This window comes from Poecilia reticulata, linkage group LG5, assembly GCF_000633615.1.
Source record: "Poecilia reticulata strain Guanapo linkage group LG5, Guppy_female_1.0+MT, whole genome shotgun sequence".
NCBI classification, from domain to species: Eukaryota; Metazoa; Chordata; class Actinopteri; order Cyprinodontiformes; family Poeciliidae; genus Poecilia; species Poecilia reticulata.
The window spans coordinates 3,801,219-3,827,189 of NC_024335.1; the positions used below are offsets into that span (position 1 = coordinate 3,801,219).

General features: G+C 38.6%; 2 protein-coding genes across 5 annotated transcripts; both read right to left on the reverse strand.

Moving 5' to 3' along the window:
* Positions 1–1,061: 1,061 nt before the first annotated feature.
* rab44 (RAB44, member RAS oncogene family) lies at positions 1,062–19,567 on the reverse strand. Of its 4 annotated transcripts, none has more exons than XM_008408772.2 (10): positions 19,468–19,567; positions 7,853–9,058; positions 7,206–7,279; positions 5,675–5,748; positions 5,447–5,578; positions 5,288–5,369; positions 3,244–3,358; positions 2,708–2,806; positions 2,532–2,608; positions 1,062–1,929 (listed from the first exon to the last, which is right to left on the reverse strand). In XM_008408772.2, exons 2-10 carry the CDS (start codon positions 9,047–9,049, stop codon positions 1,839–1,841), a joined length of 1,941 nt encoding a protein of 646 aa, XP_008406994.1. In that variant the 5' UTR covers positions 9,050–9,058; positions 19,468–19,567; the 3' UTR covers positions 1,062–1,838. The 4 variants fall into 4 exon arrangements, with proteins under 4 accessions (XP_008406994.1, XP_008406993.1, XP_017160426.1 ...); XM_008408771.2 differs by having other exon boundaries at positions 7,853–19,073; positions 19,468–19,557; XM_017304937.1 differs by lacking the exon at positions 19,468–19,567 and having other exon boundaries at positions 7,853–19,404.
* Positions 19,568–19,768: 201 nt separating this feature from the next.
* On the reverse strand, positions 19,769–25,652 carry srsf3a (serine and arginine rich splicing factor 3a). The gene is made up of 7 exons (XM_008408770.2): positions 25,524–25,652; positions 24,486–24,532; positions 23,747–23,957; positions 23,391–23,525; positions 20,653–20,691; positions 20,481–20,567; positions 19,769–20,388 (listed from the first exon to the last, which is right to left on the reverse strand). Exons 2-7 carry the CDS (start codon positions 24,490–24,492, stop codon positions 20,361–20,363), a joined length of 507 nt encoding a protein of 168 aa, XP_008406992.1. The 5' UTR covers positions 24,493–24,532; positions 25,524–25,652; the 3' UTR covers positions 19,769–20,360.
* Between the last annotated feature and the right edge of the window lie 319 nt (positions 25,653–25,971).

The window sequence follows — 25,971 nt, forward strand, 5'->3', positions numbered from 1 at the left end:
AATGCTCCAACACAACATGTGCATATACGATAGCAAATATAATTAAAAAGTAAACACAGTACAAGTTAATACAATGGCAACTGCAGCCCAGTGTAGTGCGTACCTGAAAACACCTGAATCTAAACATCTGTGTGTGTTTAGGTTCACTAAACACGTGTTTTTAATAAGAATGTTCAATCGCTTCCACAGACCCTCCCCCAGGATCTGACGCAGATATGAGGAAGACTGGAGCTACTTGTCTGATTCCTTTTGATTTGGCAGCCAGCCAGCTTTCCCTCTCTGTGTATCTTTTACTAGAGATTTTTGTTTTTTTCAGTGTCTTAACATTTCCATGAAATCATTTGGTTACTTGGAACAGATAAGGCTGTTATTCAAATTGGAAAAAGAATGAAAAATGGTTTTCCTACGACTAAAAGTATGGAAAATATTGTGAAAAAAATATTGGTATTTTCTGGCTCAACTTTCCCACCATTTACCCATTTGTCTATTAAACCGTCCCTCCCTCCGTCTGTGGTTTTTGCAGATTCCTTATTTAAAGCTTCACCGCTGTAGGAATATATGCCATAAATCATAACATGCAGGAGGACTGGTAACCCTGACAATATGTGCTGAAACCCTAAGTGAGTGCAGGAGAAACTGATCAATTCTGCTGAAAACTGATGAACGCGACCTCGCCGATAAATTAATTTGCTTCATTTTGCTCCGAAACTGACAGCAATTTTCTCCCAATTTGGCATTTCTCAGAAAACGGTTCGCATAACTGAGACAGTATGAACTTTAGCTGGCGAGCAAATGCACCATCTAAAGTTAGTGCCAGTCATTAAAATCAGATCTGCTGCAATTATCCGTGACCTCTGTTTATGCTGGAGGAGTTCATCTCGGCATTTAAAGTTCCCAGTTGAACGTCCTGCGGGAAGTTATGAGGTTATTGCCGTGGCGCCATTGTTGTCGCGCTGCTCATGCCGTTGAAGGACTTGTTGTCCCCTTGGGAACACAGCCTTCTTTGTCAGTCTGGAAGAACACAACTCACTCGAGGACACAAATTAGGTCGGCAAAGCAGATAAATTGTTGAAGTGGGAGTTTATTGAGAATAGAACATGAGATTAGAACAATTTTACTGTGTGATTGATTGTGTCTCTGGGTTTCTCATTGGCATGAGTTATGTTGGAAATGCACATCAGTGTAATAATAAAAAAAAAATGCTACATTTGGACTGAAAAATATTTTTACAACCACTGCTTTTAATCATAGAGGGAATGAAATTAATTCATTATCTGAGCAACCTGGCAGCTGGGACCTCTGCAAGGAGGATGTGTGCCAAAAATATTATTTAAAACACAATTCAGAACAGAGTTTATGAGAACAAATACAAGAAAAACTGGTCCTTTTCCACATGCAACAGAACCCTGATCAGAGTAAACACCTTACTTAAAAATGTGCACAATAAAACATGGAAGTGAGGACATCCAAACTGTGCTAAAGGAAACGTTTCCCAACAGAAAATCTTGGGACTACCTCAATATAAATATGGAAGACGACTTCTTAAACTTAAATTCAAACAAGAGCCAGAGCCCCTTGATGCACAGTTAAATAACTCTTAAAATTCCCTTTTACCCCAAACAACTGAGTTATAAAAAAATTTGAAAGCCCATTACTTACTTTTGTTGGATATATCACAATAAAATCCCCATTCCACATAATACAAGCAATTACAAGAAAGAGAAATTAAGTTCTAGCATCTTTATAACCATCTTGTTAGGTACAGTCTACTCAGGAAATTGTCTCCACTATTTGCAGGATATCACCTCTTGCTTTGTTTGTGAAACAAGCGCATCTGTTCAGCAACATTTAGAGCTCTTCCTCTGCGCTGGCTCTTTGTGTAAAACGGTGACTTCCTCTTTCAGCAGGTCAGCTCTCTGACTCAGCATCCTGCCAACAACAGGGCAAAAGCACAACCAGTAAATGTCACAGCACTCACTGGGTTTTCTGCAGTGTGCTGCACAACTATTGTGTGCTACTTGACAAACTGGCATTCCTTGTGAAGTGTGGAGCAATAAAGATATGAAATTTTATTTTGTTTTTGCACATACAAATGTTAGAAGTGTGTATTTGTGTTCAACAAGAGAGCACTTGTGGAAATTCAGTTCCATGTTTTGCCAGAACCTTTCAACTGAACTTTTACTGGGCCAATACATTTTTTTAATAACAGACTAAGAGGTAAAAGTTAAGTAAAGGAAGAACAACACATAGTTTTTCTCATGTGTTTATTTAGTAGCTTTGCGCTGCTGGAAGGTGAACTCCTACCACTCATGTTTTCCTGCTTTTTACAAGTTTCGTTTAAAAATCGGCATCATTTTTGTCCCACTACAGAGTAATGTTCTACTTTTTGTTGATCCATCACATAATATCGGCAAAAAAAAGATGTTGAGCTTTGTGGCTGGAACAAGTTCAAGAACGTGAACACTTTTATAAGAAGCTGGATTTTTTTGGATTTAAAAAAAAACAAAAAACAAAACACACACACGTATTACCTGGCCACTGCCTCCAAAGCCTCTATGACATTGTCACCTGTGGCAGCGCTGCACTCCATGAATTCAAAGTTATATTCCTGTTGAGAGAAGAAGAAGAACAGCTCATTTTTAAGCAAACCCAATAAAGTTACTGGTCAGAATTCAACTTTTGCAGAAAGAGATTTTAGAAATGGTACCTTAGCAAGGATGTCCCCCTGCTCCGTTTTAACTTGTCGCTTTGCATGTTCGCTTTTGTTTCCCAGGAGCAAAACAGTCACATCTTCTGCAGCAGCTTCCTGCAACGCATGGATTATTTTGATTAGTATTTAAGCTGCAGTTTTCATGTTTTTCCAGATCGGTCCATCTCAAGGGAAGGGCCAAATACCTAAGACATTTGGCTTTAATAAAGTTTAAATCCTAGATTAACTGTACCCTGGTGCTGCAGTTTTTTTTAAGTTACTAACAAATAAATATATCCAGAACAAAATCCACTGATTTCAACATGGGTATGACTAGTTTATGGGACAAACAACTCTGTATTCACCAATAAAAAAAAAAATTCTGATTAAAAAAATATTTTGTTTATGGAAGAAGCCATTTCAGACTAATATTGAAAGTGTTTTGTTTTTTTCCCTCTTAAAAGCAAAACAAAAATATAAACACAGATGGCACGCTGACCACAGCAGCGTCAGTAACAGTGAAGCAGGAAATAGCAGAAGTGGAGGCTGGTTACCTGAATGGAGTTAGCCCAGTAGCTGACCGCTGAAAAACTTTGAGAGGAAGTGATGTCATACATCAGGAGAAAAGCCTGGGCTTTGTGGAACACTTGTCTGGTGATGCTGTGAAACCTTTAGAGATAGGTAAAAATGTCATGAGTGACATTTCTTCCTTAAATTTGACAATAAGAAATCAGTGACAGCCCAAGTAATCCACACATACTACAGAATTCTCCCTGTGCATGCGTGCGTTCTCTCCGGGTACTCCGGTTTCCTCCCACAGTCCAAAAACATGACTGTCAGGTCAATTGGCCTCTCCAAATTGCCCTTAGGTGTGAGTGTGTGTGTGCATGGTTGTTTGTTCTGTGTGTCTCTGTGTTGCCCTGCGACAGACTGGCGACCTGTCCAGGGTGAACCCCGCCTCTCGCCCGGAACGTTAGCTGGAGATGGGCACCAGCACCTCCCGACCCCACTGAGGGACAAGGATGTAAAGAAAATGGATGGAGCTCATAAGTGATGTGCAATAAAGATGAATGGAAAAAGGAACAAGTTTTGAAAACTGCTAAAAGACAAAGGAAGTCAAGAAACTAACTGAAATTGTCTCCAGAACCTTCGAGATTCAAAGACAATTAATTTGGTGAAAATTGAATCTGAGTCATGCATGTGACTGATGTCTGAAAAGCTCCAGTGACTGGGTTTGATACAAATTCCCTGTCGCTTCCCACTTTATTTCAAATAATTTATAGTCAAATATGGCTTCATTTTTTAAATCTATCTGTGGATTACTTTCATTCTTTCTACCATCTGGTATGAATTCCATGTTGTTAGCCCCATCATAAATATATATTTGTGTTTATTTCTTATTGTTCCAGCATTTTTAATTTCACATATAGTGGGGGAAAATCTTGTGCTTTGTGTTTGAACCATTTCAAAGTAAACGTGGATCCAAAACTGCTTCCACCAAAGCAAAAAAACATATCAGTCAGAATGTTTTAAGTCAAGTTATTGAAGTGGCACAAAATGAACTGGAGGTGTAAACTCTGTTTCCAAGAAAAATCAGTTGGACCAGTTCTGACAAAAATTTGACCTGAAGGAGAAATCTCAAACACTTCTGAGCACGACGTCTCGTACTGGTTCAGGAAGGCTGTGAGTGTGACTGTCTCTGCACTTACAGACGGTTATTTGCCTGAACGTTGAGAACACAGCGTGCTGATTTCAAACGGGGACAACAAGACAAACTGTACTCCACCACCAGAGAGCCAACAGCTATGTTTACCCAGAAATACCACAGCCACTTCCTAAAACATACAAGCGGTCAGCTTGACAATTAGAACAAAATGCACCGCAAAATATCTCTTTGTAAGTTTTATCGTACCCTACAATGTTTCTGCTGGTCTATTCACAATGAATAGACCAGCTACTCCGTCTATTCATTGTGAACATCAAATGTCTGCTAAACGGATGACTGATTTGTTTTGTAAAACACAAAAACTAACTACGGATGACAGACCATACCTTCAATGCTGGACCCGTCCAACAAGCTTCCGTTGCTTGTAACCAGGATCTTGTGCTTTTGGGCATTTTCCACATTTCATGATCAGAGGTGAGAGTTGAAATCTAGCCTGAGTTTTCCAAAATACATTTTCGGCTCAACTTTGTTTGGGCAGACAAAGAACTACTCTGTCAGCCCTTTCTATGCTTCGCGATCATCATGGAAAAGCAGGATACTTGAACTCCTTTGCTTGAGAAAGAAATTGACCTGACCTGGATGGGTCAGTCATTTCTTTTTTCTAGTTCAGAACCACAATTAAGAGGACTGCCTATCATTCTGTAAGCTTTCGTCATTCCGCTGCTAACATTCCAGATCAACCCAAAAGTTCATCACTTGCAAACAAGAAAAAGTCATTTCACTGCAATAAAATGATAGTTTGCAGCACAATTAACAGGTGTTTTTCCCCCATAAAATATCAGCTAACGTTTCCTGGCAACATATAATCTTGTTTTCATTAGAACCTCACCTGTAATGTTTTTACTTTACACAATAATTAATGAGAAATGTACCTTTCTTGACCTGCTGTGTCCCACAACTGAAGAACCACAGGTTTTCCATCTACTACCACAGTCCACTTGCAGGAATCAAGGCCTGCAAAAATATTTCAAGGTGATACAATTTGCTGTATTGACACATAATTGCTATGATCTGAAGTATGAGGATCTTACCAACAGAGGCAGGAATGTCTAAAGAAAACTTCCCACTCTGAGCTCTTTTCATGAAGGAAGTCTTTCCGACGCAGCTCTCTCCAATCATCACCACGTTGTAGCCGTCTGATTTATCTGCGCCACTAGTGGCACCTGATGAAATGAGAAGGAGAGTCCCTTTCGGTCTGAATGCAAACTTCTGCTTCTTGTTCTTCTTTCATTGTGTGCAAGAATTGTGGGTATGTTTACCAAAAGAAAGCTGACCCCCACTCTCTTGATCCAAGCGGATATTACGATGGGCAAGTTTCTCTGGTGTCTTGTCCCTGTGGAATAAAAACCTTGTAATTAAAGTTTGACATACACATTCCAGTATGAATTTGTAAGATTCTCGACTATTTACTATTTCTTGTTTTTTACACAGAAGTAAAGTAACAATCCAAGGAGCACACCAAACCTATTATCAAATGGGAATCCAGAAATAAACTCATATCATGATGCTTTTCTGAAAAAAAGTTGGTTGCTATGCCTTCCAACTTAATTTATTTTATTGGTTTATTTGATGAGCCGCTGCTTTATAAAGAATAAAAGTTGCATTTTATGGAAAGAGTGAAAAATAAGACATTTGAAAATGTAAGGGAATTTGTAAATTCCTTTACAAATATCACAATTGGACAACTAACCAATTTTTCTCATCTTAAAAAAAAATACATATTGACCTTTAAAACAAGAAAAACATTGGAAATACTACATAAATTAATACACAAGTATATTGCTGTATTCAAACATTAACAAAAAAAGAAGAAAAAAAAAACATTAAGCAAATTTAACTAATGCAATGATTAAAATTTTAAAACAACCAGACCTACGGTTTTGCAACAGTTTGAAGGATTTTAGGCTGCATGTAAAATTATCTCCACTGCTCACTGCTACAGAACTGCAGCAAATTATGGAGACTTGGGTTTCCATAACAACCATTAGATGTTATTTGCAGTTGAAACCAGATATTCAAAAATGACACAAACTTTAATGCAGTCTCAAATTAAATTAGGCTAAGCTTTCTTTGTTTTAAGGTTACGCAAGTTAAGAACACTAAAGTTATTTATATTTGCTTAGTGTGAAAATCATGAGAAAATTAAATGCATTTTTACAACTTTGTTTAAAATTTTGATGTTTATGCCTTTTATTTATTTGGCATTTAGGAAATTCAAAAAAGCAAGACAGCCAGAAAACTTTCAGTATTTTAAAATTTCAGTATGAGACTGAATTATATTTGTAAAATGAAAAAAATACATTTAATTAAATAATTAAACAATTTAAGTCCCTCACTACACTGCATACATGTTATTTCTTACTTTGTCTGTTTCACAGATGACCTGGGGTTTCTGAGCGATCAGAAAGGTGACACACGACTGAATGTGAAGAGCAAATGAGACAGAGAGAGTGGGCGGTGCAGTCTCTGCTCAGATGGACTAAATAAAGACCAAAATCTAGAAGTGATACTTTTATGCAGCTACACACAAATCAACCTTTCTGGACTTACTCAATGTTGCAAATGCAATAAATTAATGCATTTACTTTTCATGAAATAATCAACAGATATTGAGTTTTCCCTCAATATCTGTTGACTCTGCTGGTGACTCTGCAGTTGAATGATTGTTATTGAGTTATGGTTTGTGTTACAGAGCAATTCCAACAGCAGTTCATTGCGACAGCTAGCTAGTCATGTATGTCCGAGATAACTGAGTTTATTATCAGTGCTTAATGCGAGCCCCAGAATTACCTCATAGATTTTGAAGACCCTGTAGCTCCTAAAATATCAGTGCTGGAAGATGGTTTCTGCCCATTTTCATCAACCTGCAGAAATAAAAAGAAAAGTGAGATACACATAAAATACTTAACTTATTCTACATCACTGGATCTTTTGGTTTTATATCCATTTCCTTAACATGCATATCATGTCAATGTACTTAACTTAGGGTTCTTCAAGATCAAAACTACCTGGGGTCTTATTTAAAGTTTGCATGTGTCAAGATTCTAATGAAGCCAGATATACATGCATGTTCTCCTTTTCACAATGTAAAACATAGTGACAACCACATGTTCCTCATTTTAGTTAGTTGCATTACTATTTTCTTAGAACAAAAATGCAATCAAGTACAAGATGTTTTATACAAATAGGAAGCAGCATTTGATCTTCACTCGATGTTGATCTTCTGTGAGGGGAAAAAAACACCGACTTGCCCACAAACGCTCGTTCTTGTCAGACTTGGACCTTAAATTATCTCGGTTCAACGTGTTCTGTGCACAGAGACATTGCATAACTCGAGGTCATACTTACTTTGAAATATATGCTTTAAAATTTGTGTCCTTATAATAAACCATAAAAAACTTATGAAAACAGTAAAAAGTACAAGTCTTGGAACTTACCTCTGATATTTTTCTCAGCCCTGGTGATTCTTCTCTTCCAGCTGTCTTGAGAGCACCTCCCTCTATCAGTCCAGCTTCATCTTCCTTTTGTGCATTTTGGTCAGGTTTTCTTTGTAACCCTGACTTCCGATTTGATCCAAATTTTTTCCTCCTCCCTCCAAAGGCTGATTCTGATGTGCCATCATTGGAAGGGCTGGATGAAAGTTCACTTGGATCCCACTGTCGTTTTGTTTCTGCTGCTTGGGTCTGTGAGATTGAAGATTCTTCAGCCAGAGCTCTTAGTAAAGACTCACCAAACTGGCTGATTTCCACAGTTTCTTTCTGTTTTTCTTGATAAGTGTTTTCGTCTGTGTGTTCTGCGTGAAGCTGTAGCTCAGTTTCTTTCTTTCCTGAGACGCTTGCCACAGTTACATCTCCAGAAGACAGCACAGTATCTGTGGATTCCTTATCCGGTTCTACGATTTCCTGTTTGGTCCGTGTTCCTAGATTTTTACGAGTGGAGCCCATTTTTCTTCTCCTGTTGGTTGGAGTTAAATCCGGACTTCCAGTCCTCATTCCAGGATTTTGACTCTGAATGCTTTCAATCGTGCTACTTGGCATTTGATCTTGAACATCTTGGACTTGGCTTACGTCTATGCTCTCAGGACTGCGCTCATCACCTTGTGTACACTCTAAGCTCCCTCCTGGGGTGTCAGTGTTTGAAGACACTGGCTGATTTAATGAGCTACTGTTTCTTTCTGTATCCTCGGAGCATATTTGGGTCTGACTGTTGGTAAAATCATCTGGTTTTGGTGTTCCTAAAATAAGATCTATGGTGACAGATTGTTCAGGAGGGAAAGCCAGGCTCATGTTACTGCTTTGTAGCCCATCACCAGTTTTGGTTTCTGAAGTTTCTTGTTGCAATAAAGCTTCTTGTTGTGGTTGCACATCTTTACTTTGTCGCACTTCTTCATTCACCAGTACTTTCCCCACAACCTCCATCTCGCCCAGATTCGTCATCTCAGCTTTTGCGCTGAAGTCGCTTTCTTCTGCCTCGTCTCTTTCATGTCTCTCACCGTCTCGTTTTCTGTTCAATGGAGTCCTGCGAGAAGATCCAATCTTCCTCTTCTTCTGTTTTGATGTTTCTTGAGGTTTTTCTCCTTGGCTCTCCAGTGGGTTTACTGTTGCAGAAATTCCCCCTTCGTATGATGTATCCATAGCTGGCTCCTGCGAAGCAGAAACGAACTCATTTGAAGTATTTTTCTGCTTGCTGGCATACATATATTTCCCTTCCACTTCACCCTTTTTAGGATTTTGCACATCCATTGAGCTTTCCGCCTGTGAACTGCAGACTTCTGTTATAAATCCAGCTGTTTCGATCTGTTTGTTTGTCTCTTTCAAATGGACTTCGGCTCCCGTCGGGTCTTTTTCACAAGATAAAGCTTCTCTCTGTAAGGCTTCTTCTTGATCAATGACACAAACACTTTCTGACTTTGGGCTGAAAATGCCATCATGAAATAAGATACTCTGCATTTCTGAGTCACTGCTCAACACAGAGTGCTGGCCTGATTGCATCAAACCCGTTTTGTTTGTGTCATGTCCTGTAAGCTCAGTCGAATCCTCAGCCTCATCAATATGTTTAACATCTTTTTCTTTTGTTTTTTGGTTTGAGTTTGAATTAAAATCTGACTTTGCAATTGTGCTGTCCTCCAAAACATCATGTGAAAAACCTGCGTTTTCCTCCAGCAGCTTCTTAGTCACAGGTGAGCTAAATGCTGCTAAGTTTTTAGGCCTTATGACGTTTTCTACTTCTTCCTGTCTTCCAGCTAATATTTTTGTTGTTTCATCATCTCCTGTATTTTCTAAAGCTTCATCTATGTTTTCTTGGTTTTGCTCATTAACCTGGCCATGTTTTCTTCCTTTAGTTCTCCGACTTGACCCGAGTTTTCTCCTGTTTCCCGATGCTTTGAAGCCTGTGTGAGCGTCATCTTTGAGGTCTTGATAAATGTCCTGAGGATGAGAGTCTAAAGTAACATCTTTATCTGACTGCATTGTTTCTCTGAGTGACTTGTCATTTAGAAATGAGATCTGATGCATTTCTTGCGTTTGTCCTGTTTTAATCTGCTCTTTCTGTTCCTTACTTTGAACATCAAGTAAATAATGAGTTTCTGCAGCTCTAGATAAGATGATGTGCCGATGCTCTTCCCCATCAGTATAAAACATCTCTTGTGGCGATGAAACAGCACCTTGCTCAATGCTGTACTCAACTTGAGCATTTTGCATGTTGCTCCCTTTTTCTGTGGTTCTTTCTGGTGGTTCACTAAGCTGTTCACTCTGTACATTTTTATATGGCTGCAATATTTCAGTTTTCTCATTCACTGCATTCTTTTCATTTTCACTGAACAAGTTTCTGGAAAATGTCTCAGGATATTCTGTAAAATCATCTCTCTCTTTTTCAGCTGTTTCAAGCGTCTTTTGGCTCTGTTCAAGCTCGGTCTCCTGTTCAAAAGCTTTCTTGAAAGCATCCCCTTCCCCATTTTCAGGTTCTGTATGTTCACAGCTACTGTTGTGTTCTGCATGCAATTCGGCTGGGGGAGGACCTGCATGTGGTTCAGGCAATGATGTGCTTTCCTGTAAGTTTCCATCCTGCAGCTCTCTGTTTTCATCATGATCTCTGCTGTGGTGTTTGGGTAGTTCCCTATCTGTAATCTGCGTGCAACATGATGTGTCACTATCCTCTTGATCAACAATGGGTGACAGCTGCATGCCTACAGTCGTGCAAATAGAAGTACTAATATTTGCATCTTTGTTCTGAGAAGAGTTATGTTCCTCCGTTTCATCCAGCACAATTCCCATTAAAGTTTCCTGGCCCTGTGCTACTGTCTCTGTTGTTTCTTCACCAAGTTCATTCATACTTGCATCATTTGGCTTGCTCCTGCCTTTATTTCTACGACTGGATCCTAGTTTTCTTCTGCTGTGGAAATCCACTTTTGTCTGTTGTACACGCTCAGAGGATTCCAGAGGAGGGGAACCTGATGAAACGTTTTCTGACTGCAAGTTTGACATAGCAAATTTGTTTTCCTCCATTTGAAGGAAGAGTCCTTCACTGTTCTGATTAACTATATGATCAGTGTTGGGCTGCACATCCTGCTGGATTGTTTCTTCATTTGCTGGGATGCTTTCTTTTGAAGGGCATGCTTCCTGTAATGACGTAATATCATCAATACTGCTCATGTTGAGCTCAGACTCTTCAGTTTTGTCAGCAAGAGCTCTGGAAATAATATCAACATTCTCTGTAGCATCACCTGCAAAGATTTTATCTGAATCAGTTTGCATACTGTCTTGAATTTGTGTTGAATGAATTTCTTCATGCACATCATTTTCTGAAACAGCATTTCTGGGCTCTCCATGGAAAACATTTTGTTTTCCCTCATGTGAAGTTAAAACATCAGATTTTCTGTCATCTACATCTTTATGAAGATTTTCATTTGTCAGAGTTAAACTCCGCACATCTTCATCAGGATAATTTGTTGGCACAGAGGTGCTCTGATCATGAGAAGAAATAATTGGAGAAATTAAAGACATGGAGCTGTCTTGTGAAACAGACAAGATAATTTCATGCTTAGTTTCTTCTCTCTGTTCTTCCTTCTCTACTGTCTTTGTGTCTAATGACATTACAGGCATTTCAAAGGTTTTATCACCGCTTGTATTTTCCAAAACTTCCTCTTGAGATTCTTCACCCTGTTGTCTTCCCTTTTTTCTCCGGCTAGACCCCAGCTTTCTTCTGCTCCCACGTAAGCCAGCATCAGTTTGCTCATCTGTGGTCAGAGAATTATCCTGATGTTTGGTCTTTTTAGGATTTTGCGTAGTACTCCCTACAAGACTCCCACCTTCACCCACCTGACTCAGGGTACTGTTGACTCCGACTGGGTTGCTGATCGATGTTTCCTTTGAATCAAAAAGGTGCTCATCCTTACTTGTCTGATCTAAAGCCTCCAAATTTCTTTGTGTTGTGAAACACAGGTTTTGTTGGTCTTCAGCAGGTAGAAGTTCCTCTTTGGTATTAGAATAAGCGTAACTTTTTGTGGTGAGGTCTGACTGGCTATGGTTGATGATTTCGGCTTGGCTAATCATATTTCCCAAATCACTCTCTGGATATGTGGGAATATCATGTGCCACAGTTTCAGACGTATAATCCATTTGCAGACATACTTCTACGTCTGCTGGTAAGTTCTCATGTTCTTCAGCTTGTTTTTCAGCATTATCTAAACATCCTGGGCCCATAACTTTACTCTGAAGAGTCTGATCATTACTTTCTTGTACATCAGATTTATCCAATAAAGTGTCTTCTTCTGATTTATGAGATAACTCAACATTACCTGTTTCTGATTCATCTTGATCTTCTGAATGGCTTTCTTGAATTAAACTCTTCAAGTCAGTTTCAGAATAGTTGTTTAACATTGAGCTTTGAACATCAGATGAATTGCCAGGAGCAAGCACTGAGCTGTCAGGTGACGAAAAGTCTTGCTTTAGTTCCTCACGTGCCATCTTTGTTTCAGATATGTCCAGGGTTTCATCTCCCCATGTATTTTCTTTACCCTCTTCTTCAGACTCTTTAACTTGGTGTCTTCCTTTAATTATTCGTCTGGAACCCAGTTTTGGTCTGTTGCCAGTATTATAAATGCCCTTGTTCAGTTGTTCATCAACATTCTGAGAAAATTCATGAGACTGGGAGTCAAAAGAAACCATATCTGTTTCAGCATTTAACCAAGCAGAGCTGTTCTCTTTCATTTCACAGAGTCCTTCCGTTTCAAGATCAACTACAAAACCGGTGTTAGGTTTTGTATCATCAGATACTCTCCCTTCGAACTCATTCATCTGAGTCGGAGCATCTGTTTTTTCTAAGTCAGTGATCTGTGGTTTGTTGTCATCAAACACTCCAGAATCGTCATTTTTCACATCTAAGTTATCTGGGTAATTTTTCTTTACAGAATATGCTTCCTCTTTTGTTGCAGAATCATCAGTTGCTTTCACACTGAGCTCAGACACTCCAGTTTGATCAGTCAGATTTTCAGGGATAACTTCCTCATTTTCTGAAACTTTGCCAACAACAGTTTCAGAATAACATTCAGTTTGAATGCTATCTTGCATCTGAGTTGGGTGAAACTCGATGTTCTCCTCTTCCCTAAGAGCATCCTCTGGTTCAGCATCTCTGGTGTCTTTGCTGTGAACAGTGTCAGCCTGACCCACCTTTTGTTGTAGAACATTCATTGATTTCTCAATCATTTCAACTTCTGCCGCTGACTTTCTTTCACCTTCGTCTCCAAAATGTTCATTTTTAAGAATTAAAATCTGCTGGTTTGTGTCAGAGTCATTTTTTAACACAGAGCTCTGATTCTCAGAAGAAAGAATGGGTGGTGATACTGAAGACAAGTCTTGTGAAAGAGACAGAATAATTTTATGTTCAATATCTTCACTCAGCTCTTCAAGCTCTGATCCCCTTGTTTCTATTGATATTGTTGGGGTCTGGGAAGTTTCATCGCTTCTGTGACTTTCAAAAACTTCCTGCTTGGATTCTTTAAAACCTGGTCTTCCCTTAGTTCTACGACTAGACCCCAGTTTTCTTCTATTCCCATTGAAGCTGAAGCCATCATTTGTTTGTTCATTTGTGCTGAGGGAACTGTCCTTAACGTTAGAGTTGTGTTCACTGCCTTCTTCAAGGGTCCCACCTTCATCCATGTAAACAAGGGTGGTGTTTACTCCAATTGGGCCGCTGATTGATGTTTCCTTTGAATCATACAGGTGCTCATCCTTACTTGTCTGATTTAAAGCCTCTAGATTTCTTTCTGTTGTGGAACACAGGTTTTGTTGGTCTTCAGCAGGTAGTAGTTCCTGTTCTGTACCAGAATCCGCTGTATGCTGCAATGTGAGCTCTGAATGAATTTTACTGCTGGTTTCAGCTTGGTCAGTCACTCCTTCCAAAGCAGTTTCTGGATATTTAGGAACATCATGTGCCATGGTTTCAGGTGTGTAATCCATTTCCAGATTTCCTTCTATGTTTGTTGGCAGATCCTCATTTTCCTGAGCACGTTTTACAGGATTATCTGAAAGCTCACCACCAATGACTTTATTCTGAAGAGCCCTGTCTTTACACTGCAGAATGTCAGATTTATCCAATAATGGGTCTTCCTCCGAATTATCAGATAAATCTATTCCATCATGATCACCTGGCTTATTTTTTTTAATTAAGCTCTTCAGGTCAGTCTCAGGATGGTTGCTCCCCATTGAGCTTTGAAATTCAAATGAATGCCCAGGAGCAAACATTGAGCTGTGAGCACCATGTGTGACAGTTTCAGATGAGGAATCCATTTGCAGACTTCTTTCTATGTCTGTTGGTGTGTCGTCATGTTCATGAGCTTGTATTACAGCATTGTCTGAATGTTCAGGGCTCATGACTTCTTTATTCTGAAGCATCTTGTCTTTACCCTGCAGAAACTCAGATTGATTTTGATTCTTTGGACAATTTACAATTCCTTGAATTAAACTGTCCAGATCAACCTCAGGATGGTTCTTTTGTATTGGGTCTTGAACTTCAGATGAATCCCCACAAGCAAACATTAAAAATGAGTTGTCATTAGAAACCAAGAAGGTTGCATCCTGCTCCATGTCTTGTCTTTTTTCTTCGTGGCTGATAGTCTTTGTATCTAATGAGATCTGTGTTGTTCTGTGGGTTTCATCTACTTCGTCTACTCTGGTCCTTTCATTGACCTCATCTGTAAATTCGCTAACTTGCCGTCTTGCTTTACCTTTACGCCTGGATCCCAATTTTCGTCTGCTGGCACTACTGGGTAAGTCTGTGTTAATTTGCTCTTCTGTGCTATCAGACGTTTCCTGAGGCTTGGGAGCCAAAGAAACTGTTTCGATTTGAAAGTTTGACAACACAGGCTTGTTTTCCTCCATTTCACAGAACATTCCTTCCTTCTCCTCGTGAAATGTTTGATCAACCTTGAGTTTTGTGTCATCCTGTACAATTTCTCCACTTTGCAGATTTAGAGTCTCTGAGATCATTTCTTCTGTAGGACATTCTTCCTGTTTTTCTGTAAAATCATCATTACCTTTTACTGTGAGCTGAGACCTTTCATTTTGTCCAGTCAGATTTTCAGACATAATGTCAAATGTTTGATTAATATTAGTTGAAGTTTCAGAAGAATATCCCATTTGAAGACTGTCTTGCATTGTTAGTGAATGAACTTCTTCTGGGTGTGCCACCATAACGTCCTCTAAACCAGTATCTCTAGTATCTTGAGGGAGAGCTTTATATTGACTCAATGATAAATCCTCTGATTGTTTACCATCTTGAACCAAAACATTAAAATTGTTTTTGTCTATATCTTCTTGATGATTTTCACATTTCATAATTAAACCTTTCAAGTGTGTGCCGGGCCTTTCTGTTACCTCAGAGGTTTGATTCTCAGAAGAAAGAACATGTGACATGGAGATGCTATGTGACCAAAAGATGTCTTCCTCACTGGCTTTGCTTAGTTCTTCCTGCTCAGACGTCTTTACTTTTAACATCATTGGTGATGTATCAAAGGCTTTTTCTCCGCCATTATCTTCTAAAACTTTCTGTTTAGATTCTTTAGCATCTTGTCTTCCTTTTTTTCTATGACTAGATCCAAGTTTTCTTCTGTTCCCTTTGAAGCTAAGCTCAGCATCATTTTGCTCATCTGTGGTCAGAGAAGTGTCCTGAAGATCGGTGTCAGTAGGGTTGTGTTCACTACCTTCTACAAGGCTCCGACCTTTATCCATCTGACCAAGATTAGCGCTTACTCCAACTGGATTGCTGATCGAGGTTTCCTTCGAATCGTACAGGTGGCCATCCTTACTTGTCTGGTCTAAAGCCTCCACATTTCCTTCTGCTGTGAAACATGTGTTTTGTTGGTCTTCAATAAGTATAAGTTTGTGTTTGGTAGCAGAATCCTCTGTACTTTTCACAGTGAGCTCTGAATGAATATTGCTGGTGACTTTAGCTTGATCAGCCAAGCCTCCCAAAACTGTTTCTGGATATTTAGAAATATCATGTGCCACAATCTCAGATTCGTAATCCAATTCCAGATTTCCTTCAGAGTCTTTTAGTGGGTCCTCATTTTTCTTATCTTGTTTTACAGTATTATCTGAATGTCCACCATCCATGATTTCTTTATCTCCTGCAACAACATCTAAATTGTCCTCAAATTCATCCATGGCTCGCTGAGAGACATCCACTGCATTTTCAGTGTCTAACTTGCTTTCATTTTGAATTTTCTGAAAATTTTCACTGTTCACACTTATATCCTCCAAGTCAGTTTCAGAGTATTTTGTTGGCACACAGCTCAGTTCCTTAAAAGACTGATCAAGTGGAGAATTAGGAAACAATGAGTTATCTGAAACTGAAGTGGTAGTCCTGGGTTCACTGTCTTCAGTTAGTTCTTCCTGTATCAACATTGTTTGTCTCTCGTGTATTTCATCATCTCTTGTACTTTCTAAAACTTCCTGTTGAGGTATTTCACCCTGCTGTCTTCCTTTTTCTCTCCGGCTGGACCCCAGTTTTCTTCTGCTCCCTCTGAAGCCAGTGTCAGTTTGCTCATGTGTGCTCAGAGAATTGTCCTGAAGTAGAGGGTTAGAAGGATCGTGTTTGGTATCTTCCACAAAGACTCCAACTTCCTCCACCTGACCAGCAACAGTGCAATCTTTTTGCTGAGGTTCTGGTTCTTGTAGCGCCTCGTGTTGACTTTTTCTCATATCAACATCTGGATCAGAGACTTCCTTAGTCTGAAGACTCCCTGATTTACTCTTATGAGTGTCAGACTGATGCTCCAAAGTCTCTCCCCATGATTTATCAGATAAATCCATATTGATGTCTGTTTCTGAGTTTTCCCCACTTTCTGGAATATTTACACTTCCTGGAATCAAACTCTCTGGATCCTCTAAGGAATGGCCAGGAGCAAAGATTGAAATAATTGGGCTGTCATATGACACTGGCAAAATGTCTAGCCTCATTTCTTCTTGGCTCATAATCTTAGTATCTAAAATCTGTGTGGTTTCTTCATCACTGGTCTTTTCTCTAACCTCTTCTTTACAGCCTTTATCTTGTTTCCCCCTACTTTTAAGGCCAAACCCCAGTTTCCTTCTGCTGCCACTGCTATACAAGCCTTTAGTTTGATCATCTACAATCCCAGGGGTTTCTTGAGGCTGTGAGTCAATCAAAACAGTGTTTTCCTCCCCTATTTCAAAGAATCCTTTCTCCTGGTGATACATTTGGTCTGCATCCTCTACTCCTTTTTTAAACTCATAAACCTGAGTAGGAGTAGAGTTTGACTTTTCCAAGTTACTGATTTGTAAAGAATTTGCATCATGTAAATCATAACTCTCATTTTTCTGTTCCACACTATGTGTATATTCCAAGATGTTTTCCTCTGTTTGATGCTCTTGCTGTTTGGCGGCAACATTATCAGTGCTTTTCCCAGCAGACTCAGACATTTCAGGTCGGACATTTAGATTTTCAGAAATGTTTACAAAATGTTCTGTAACATAATCTGGAATAATTTCAGATGAATGCTGAATTTGCAGGATTTCTTGCATTGGAGTTGGATGAAACTCAACATTCTGCAGATTTGTTGGAAAATCCTCTGAAAGAGAATCTATGGGTTCCTCACTGTGAAGAATGTCAGATTGATCCACCTCAAGCTGGGATACATCAGTTTTTTCAACCATTTCAGCTAAAATGTCTGAATTTGTTTTGTCTTGACCTTTTTGAAGACTTTCACTTGTTAATGTCAAACTGTATGTGTCTGGCTCAGGATATTCAGAAGAAAGATCATGTGGCAATACCAAACAAACTGTGCCTCTATTTGAAAGAGACAAGACTGTGTCAGCAGCAGTGACATCACTCACTTCTTCATGCCGTGTCTCCTGTGTTTCTGACAATACAGTTGGTGTTTCAAGAGATTCATTGTTCAGAGTATTTTCTAAAATATCCTCTTTAGAGTCTTTAACGTGTCTTCCTTTACTTTTACGACTAGATCCAAATTTTCTTTTAGTAGCACCAGAGCTGGAACCCGCCTTGGTATGGTCATCTGTGGTCAGAGAACTGTTGAGAAGCTGAGGCTCTGTAGTAGCCTTAAAGTCTGATGGAAGAGTTTGTATGTTATCCCCCACAAGACTACTATGATCCATCCGGTCCAAAGAAGTTTCTTCTGTTGTAGTCAAAACATCCTGTTTGTCTGCAGTGCTTTTCACCAGAAACAAACGTTGGTAACTATCGGATTCAGATTTCTGGTGTCCAAAGTAAGAACCGTAATCTTTGTGGTCATACAGTAGATCTTCAGTGGAGTTATGCTTTTCATGCTCGACTTGCTCTTGTGTCAACTTATTTTGATCATACTGATTGTCTTCAACCTCCTGTGACAGCTTGGCATCTCTGACTTTAGGTGTACAGTGTTTATCGTCTTTACTTGTAGGCAACTCCTCTGTTTGAAATAAAAATGTTTCTTGTTCAACACCATCGTTAATTTGAATGTTTTCTCTGAAGGCGTTATCTGCAATAATCTGAGGCGTGATAGATGTATTAACACGTGACTCACATACTGAAAAGTTGCCGTGTAAACGCCCATCTTGTCTGAACAAGCCTGAGTCATCTGTCTTGCTGCTGTTTAATTCAGCCACAGAACACAGATTAAAATCTTCTGAATGTTTGCTGATCGTCTGTTGATCTGATGCAGAAGCACTTAAACTGGTGAGCTCAGGGAGACGGTCATGCAGATTTTCATTGACTTCCTCACTTTGAAGAGTGTTGCTACTCTCAATGACTTCCAGCTTGGTCTCTTTTTTAAAAGGCTGCATACTGACATCTTTGGAGTCTAAAATGTGTTTGACGTCTTCTGGGCATGACGTGCCAGTTTTATCCTCAGAGTACTCAGCTGTAGAGGCAGAGACCAAGAAGGTAGTTTGTGGCGCAGTCATGTCACGCTCACTCTCTTGAGCTACTTCTTCCTGCACTTTAGGCTGCTTTGTTGCAGACCCGTGTGTTTCTGGATGTTCCTTACCACTGGCTTCATCCTGAACACCCTCTCTAGATTCAACATCTGGCTGTGTTTCTGCGTCATTTACACGCGGTTTCCCTTTGCCTCTTCGACTCGATGCCAACTTTCTTCTGTTCATTCTGATTTTACGTGTTGCTGGCTGCTGTGTTTCAGCTTTTAAACTGTCAGTGTTAGAGAACACAGTTATTGATTTGGCATAATTTTCTAGTACCTGATTTTAAGCCACAAACATTCAGTCTTTGACACTCAAAATATTTTATCTTCTTGATGCCCTGAATTGACCTTTAAAAAAAAATGTGCCTGAAGCAGAAAAGGTTGTGCAACGCATTAAGGAAATCATGCTATACAAGTATATACGAGCAGGGATAGCTTATGGAATGCTTGTTTCTTGAAAATATACCAGGTGAAGTTCAGAAACGTGGCAAATTCAATATAAACAAAGAGCTTATAGCAAGCACTTGGACCGCAAACTGCAGCAACGATAACGTGAACGAGTCTAGCAAATTGACATTTGGTTAATTTGTGACAATTTAAAAACAAAATTACTTTTCTTACCTCCAAAATCTAGCACATCTGTTGACTCATAACAAGCTAACTTGTAATGTCAACTCATCTGCTCTGCTCAATAGGAGCAGCACCTCACTCGTCGGGGGAGTGTTTCCTAACTAAGGCTGTTTGACAGCTTCCTGTGTGGGCTACACTTGCAGTCTTAATCATTGACAGTCAACTTCCTGCATGAATAAAATAATATTTTTTCCATTTTCAGTTTAAACTGATTAATTTGGATGAAATTAACACAATGATATATATATATATATATATATATATATATATATACACTAAAAAAACTGACTTGTCAGTTTGGAAAAAAACATTTATTGAACAAGTTGTTTAACTGCATTGTCACAAATTGTTGAAGTTCAGAGTCAAGATAATCAGAGTAAATACCGTCTTTTGTGACGAACATACAGTAGGTAAAATACAGAATTATAGACTGTGTTTAAGGGACAACCTCCAAATAACAGCACCAGTATCTGTTAAGTCCCTGCATCTCACAGTGACCCCATGAAAGTAGAAACAACCATGAATAAAACAAAAGTCACAAGAATTTATTTTAACAGTTAAAAATGTGTTCTGCTAAACTAAAGGCAGTATTTAGTTTCAAAACATGCAGGATGAGACAAATTGTTCCATGTGAATATTTATACCCTCCAAAAAAAACAAAAGACCTTAAAACAATTAAAAATTTTAAAAAATTGTCTCGACAGCTGACAAAATGAGAAACATCCCGTCCTTTGTTGTACTTTTAATGGATATAACGAGCCATAAGACGGCAATCAGCACAAGGTGCTTTAAAGTTTCAAACAAAATCTAAGAAAGAAAAGTGGCACTATAAAAACTTTCCTCTTCACAATCTTTGTATGATCTTGCAGAGTAATCCAGGATCTTCACTTCCTTTCGTGAGACCTGGAACGACTGTAAAACGAATCAACCGGTTAACAATTTGCATTAATTATAAAAAGAAGCTTAGGTTCAATATAAATTTGATGTTTTGACACGGGCTTTACCTCCTTGATCGGGAGAAGGATCGTGAACGCTTACGATTCTTATCTCTGGACAGAGACCGATATCTGCGTCTGTCTCTTGACAGAGACCTGAAAGTCAAGTAAAAAATAAATAAAAATGTAATTCACCACAGATAAGCACAGCAATTTGAAATGCAATGATTCTTAATCTTACCTGCTACGACTGCGGCTCAGGCTCCTCCTCCTCGGTGATCTAAGGTGTGCATTGTTAAAAATATTGAAACCAAGTTAGGGAAGAGTAACTATGTTTCATGTCAATAATGAACCCTGTGGGTAATGGCTCCCCGAGAGCCATGGTATATATGGAAATGTGATTACACGTTACTCTTCATCTGTTTAGAAGATGAGCTGCATTCTTGAACTGCAGCAAGGCCAGCTCATTCAATTGACAATTTGTCCAAAGAGCACCAATCACGGAGTCAGATTTCAGGGCTCGAAATAAAGGCTTGCTTTTGGTAAAGAGGTTTGTCATTAATGGACTTCCTGATTGTAATATTAATGTCTGTGCAAAGGTTGTGAGGTTGAAACGAATAAAATCTCAAGTGTAAAAGCCTTCAGAGTTTAGCAAAGCAGATCCAACTCAAGATGCCTTGATGTCGAGCCTTTAATATACACCCAGCAATTTTGGCAAGAGAAAGTTTAAAGACTTTTGGTCCAGCCAGTTGCGCTTTAAGCTTTCCACTGAGTTTCCTCTACAGAATACAACTCATGAAACATAATTGTCAACCAGTTTTAAAAGCTAGATTAAAAAGAATTTATAAAAAAAAAAAAAAAAAACTACAAAGAGCAGGATAAAAGCAACTTACTATTTTGGGGGGTTTGGACAAGATAGAAATGAAGCAAGGAAGCCAGACTGATGGTGAGGGAGGTCGAATTGCAGACAGGAATTGCCACATGATGCAAATGTTGCAGATATGAAGTTGCTTGGTGGCTGGTTGGAAGGGGGGCGGGGAGTAGTTGTAGATTTTTCCTGCTTTATTTTGAGGGGGAGTGGGGTTGAAGATTAGAGACTGATGTAACCCAACGGCTGTTCCCGTTGATACAGCAGATGTGTGGAGACTAGAAAGTGTAAAGACGCCGATTGGTTGATAATTTGAAGTGGACCGCTGTTGATTGGATAAAGGTCGGAGGAAGTAGAGAAGGATGCTGGGAACTGCATGCTCAGGAACCAAAAGGTTGGTGGGACCTGATGACTGGCGGTGGCGCCTGGGTCATGTGACAACACCAGGTTCGCTGGTCAGCCGTCACATGATGCTGAAAGAAGACTAGTTGCCTGACTCAGATGGTGAGAAGCGTGGTGGTGACTCTGCAATGGGGTTCAGTTTTATTAATAAATGGAAACTGAACTCAGAAAAAAGTAAAAGAAATTACACCTTCACAAACTTATTTTAAAATTATGGATTTAAAAAAAAAAAAAAAAGTTTGATAAAGTAATGAAACACCCCATACAGTACAAATGGTCTACCAGACACCTAAATAATACTTACTGAACTTCAATGCAAATTGTCCACTCATAAAAATTGCTTTCAAATTTAAATTTTTGAGCAAAAGTGATTCAGAATCTATACAATAAATCTGTAATCATGGCCATGATCACCAAACATTTAAAAGTGAAAACCTGAGTGATCAAAGTGTTGAGAAGTCAAAATGCATTTCTATTGAATAACCAAATCAGAAGAGGTCTCTCTGCTGAATAAAGGTTAAATACCTTTCCACATCTAGTTACAGCACCTTGCAAAAGTATTCACATACTCTAACTCTGCTGGTGAAGATTCTCAGTCATGACATGACCATCCTAAGTACCTAAGAAAAAGCAACAGGACTTCTGGTGTTTCCTGGAGACATTTCACCTTCCCCCAAAAAGATTATTCAGTTTTGAATATGACTGGAAGCAACAGGCATAGAAGTTGTACTCTGAGCGACAAAAGCTTCTAAACCAGTTGGAAGAAATGTATAAGAAATCCAGTTTGTAGTTCGAGTCAAATGGTTCTTTTTGACATAGCAACCATTTTGGAGAAGGTGCTCTGGTCAGACGATATCAAAACTGAACTTGATGACCTACAGCGTGGCGAAAGACCAACACAGCACAACCAAGGTGGTGGCAGGAATTTATATTTGAGTCAAAAGCAAAGACTTAAATTCAATTGGGTCTAAGACTTGAACATTCTTTCCACAAAAAGATCTGCATCTGCAATCTGACTGAACTGCAGCCATTTCCACAAAACTGTGGAAAGCCACTACAACCCTAAAAATAAAAACCCAGCCTCCCATCCCCCGCCCCTGAAAAAAAAGAACAAAAAAACAAACCCTGGACTGTTGCATTAATGTGAAAACAGTTCAACAGGTTTGAGTACTTTTGCAAGGCACTGAATACATAGACATTGAGAACAGGTCTTTATCTTCCATAGGTCTTTATCTAAGATAAAGACCTATGGAAGATAAAGACCTGTTTCCATACAGCCTGTAAGGCAAGAGGCTCAACCTGCATCAGACAGCCGAAATGAACAACACAGAACAGACCCTCTTCTTCAGAGCCAATCTGGATTCAAAGCCACTTTGTAGGTTTTATAACACTTTTAAATGAATAACAAAACTACTTGTGAAAATGGCCACAGATTTATGACTTGATACAAATTACCATATAGAGTCTTTATGCTCATAGAAATGCTAGGACTTGTTTTGTGTTAATAATGTGATCTTGAGAACTAAGTTTTTTTTTTTTCTTTTTTAAAGAATTAACCTTCAGGTAAGCCACATTTTTATGGAATAACTGTTTCCAAAACAAAGATTTAGGAGTTTTAAACTGGTTCTGCCAAAGGAATTGAGGTGAGCCAAGTTTATGTTTAAGATGTGCAAGTGAAAAGAAAAAAAGGTTTAAATTAAAATGCATACCTGCGTCTGACCGGAGGACTACGTCGCCTAAAATCATCTCGCGGACGTCTGCTCCACGAAGGAGGAGGGCCGCGGCTCCTCGAGCGCTTCTCCCCAGTCGACAGCTCAACACGCACACGGCAGCCACACATGGTTCTACACAGAATGAGTTACACACACATTTCTGTATCCATTTAATTATAATTATTGGTTAAAAATTATGTTTGGCGATATTGGTCTTGCCATAATCATGGTAGATACATTTCCTGGTTAAGGGTTCAATATTTAAACCAGATTAGAAAATTGTTGGTGTTTTACTAACACTTTGGCTTCATATTTTCTCCACAGGGGTTAGCATTCACAACACTGGACATTACCTGCCATCCAGTTCTCTTACAGCATCAGATGCATCTCTAGGATCTTCAAACTCTACAAAAGCAAAACCTGGAGGATTCCTGGCCACCCAAACACTTCTTAAAGGGCCGTAATACCCAAAAGCTCGTTCTAATTCTGTCTTATTCCCATTGTTTCCTAGATTTCCCACGTAAACCTTGCAGTCAAGAGGACAGTCTCGATGAAAAGCGGGATCTGAAAGAAACAGAGAAAATATAATTTAACAAAGTCTGTTTCATCTTTAGGATTTAATTTGATGGAAGAATTCAAATACTGAAACAGGAGGGTTTTATTGTTTGATGTCAAAAGGCAGTTGTATAATTAGTAACTAAGTTTAGTGTGGGTGTGTCACATTCAAGCATGAAACGTCTCAAAAGAAAGACGCAAAAGTAAAATCACAATGCTAGATCACAACGGACATAAAACAAAAAAAATGCCTTTATCTATTCTGAAAACATATTATTAATATTAGAGCAGAAGTTTCACTAATTGTGTTATAATATCAATGATTATTTTTTCTTGCTTGCAACACAAACAGAAATTCTGCCAAAACTGTTTTTATAATTTTCCACATTAAAACAAACAGTTGAAAAAGGTGGATTATATTAAAATTATACCCTGTTAACAGCAAGACTGCTTAAATTTAAAGATAACACACCAAAGATTTTCTTTTCTGAAAAAAAAATTATTTTGAAATAGGAAAAATAAAAACAAATATCATACCTCCCATGTCAACAATCAGCTTGTTAGTGCCCTATAATAAGATGATTCTGAAAGGAAAGAAGAAATAAATTGTTAATCTTACACTTGAGGTTTATTCAACTACATTTGCTTCAATTGCAGGAGATAAAATTAAAACATAAAACACATTCAGAGAACATGATAGTGAAGGAGGGGATAGCCTTGTTCCTTTAACCTTATCCCCTGGACTTTCAGAGAAAAACAACCACTAGTGTCTGCCTCTACTACAAATCAAAATATTCCTGTGCATAATCAGTTTCAGCTAACAGCACTGCAATTTATCATATTAAAATAATAATAAACTGAAAATTTTTTTTTGGGGGGGCCTGAAGTTTAAATATGTCATTTTATATTTTCTTTAGATTCTTTCTCCACTTAGAAAATTGCATTCCATCTTTGGGACTTTTAACAAGTGATTTTCTGGAATAAACAGTGTTTTGCAAATAATGCATAATTTTATTTTGACCTTTACTGATAATACATTGAATTGGAGGCGTTTATGTTACTCAAACAGACATTTAGCATGTCTTCGAAGTCTTTAATTGTTGCCCATAAATAAATATTTCATATCCTTTCATTCGGGTCTCGTTTAGAATGGTTAGCTAATGCAGGCCTGGGTTTTCAAACAATCAATTTATTCAGCTAGAATATCCAAACCAAAATCTTTATCGACAATAATGTTAGCTGCACAAGTGCAAGCAGAATGAATGAAGCAACTCGTCTTAATGATGAGCGTGTGCGTTTATAAACCCTCAGAACCAAACTATGAGATTTAAAATATAAAGTTTAAACGCTCTTTTAAAATAACAATGCTTTTTAAATTCAATTAATCAAAACACCCACATAGGAATTTCCAAATCCCACTATTTCAACGCTATGCTAAGAGCTAACTCCACATTAGCATTTGTCACAGTGAGACAAATATAATTACCATAACCCATTGAGGGTCCAAACAATGTTCTATGAAACATTGTGGAGAAAAGCAAGAGGATGCGGATGTTGGGAGAATGATAAACCTACCTTTTTATTCAACTAAAAGGTCAGAAAATATTAAATGCGGATTTATCACCACCCCTTTACAACAAGAGGCTGCTATTAGCCTGTTAGCAGGAGCAGCGCAGCAGAGGAGCCAGCTCCGCTTCTTCTCTGAGTGATTGGTGAATGTACAGCAAAAAAGTATACTGCCACCTACCGTTTGACTGTGAACAATCCATACATTCAAACACAGTGCCTTTCAAAACGGGTTCACATCCCTTGATTTTTTTTCATATAATAAAAGTCAATATATTTTATTGTGATTTAATGCGATAGAACAAGACAATGTATCACATAAAATTGGTAATTCTCCTAAAATGTTACAAATAAAAATGTGAAAAGTATAGTCTACATCCATATTCAACCCCCTTTACTATTACAAATAAAATCAAATGCAACCATCTGCCAGAAGAACTCCACTAATTGGCGAATG

Bases quoted from the DNA above. Each gene is read 5' to 3' on its own strand.
- srsf3a (XM_008408770.2), bottom strand. The intron at 20,692-23,390 runs GTATGCATTTTA...TGCACACCTTAG, and splicing joins AGTCCTCCGGTCAGACGCAG to ATCACCGAGGAGGAGGAGCC. The intron at 20,389-20,480 runs GTAAAGCCCGTG...TTCGTTTTACAG, and splicing joins TCCTTCTCCCGATCAAGGAG to TCGTTCCAGGTCTCACGAAA.
- rab44 (XM_008408771.2), bottom strand. From the start codon at position 19,030: ATGAACAGAAGAAAGTTGGCATCGAGTCGAAGAGGCAAAGGGAAACCG. The intron at 5,370-5,446 runs GTAAGATCCTCA...ATATTTTTGCAG, and splicing joins AGACATTCCTGCCTCTGTTG to GCCTTGATTCCTGCAAGTGG. The intron at 2,609-2,707 runs GTACCATTTCTA...TTCTCTCAACAG, and splicing joins AGGGGGACATCCTTGCTAAG to GAATATAACTTTGAATTCAT.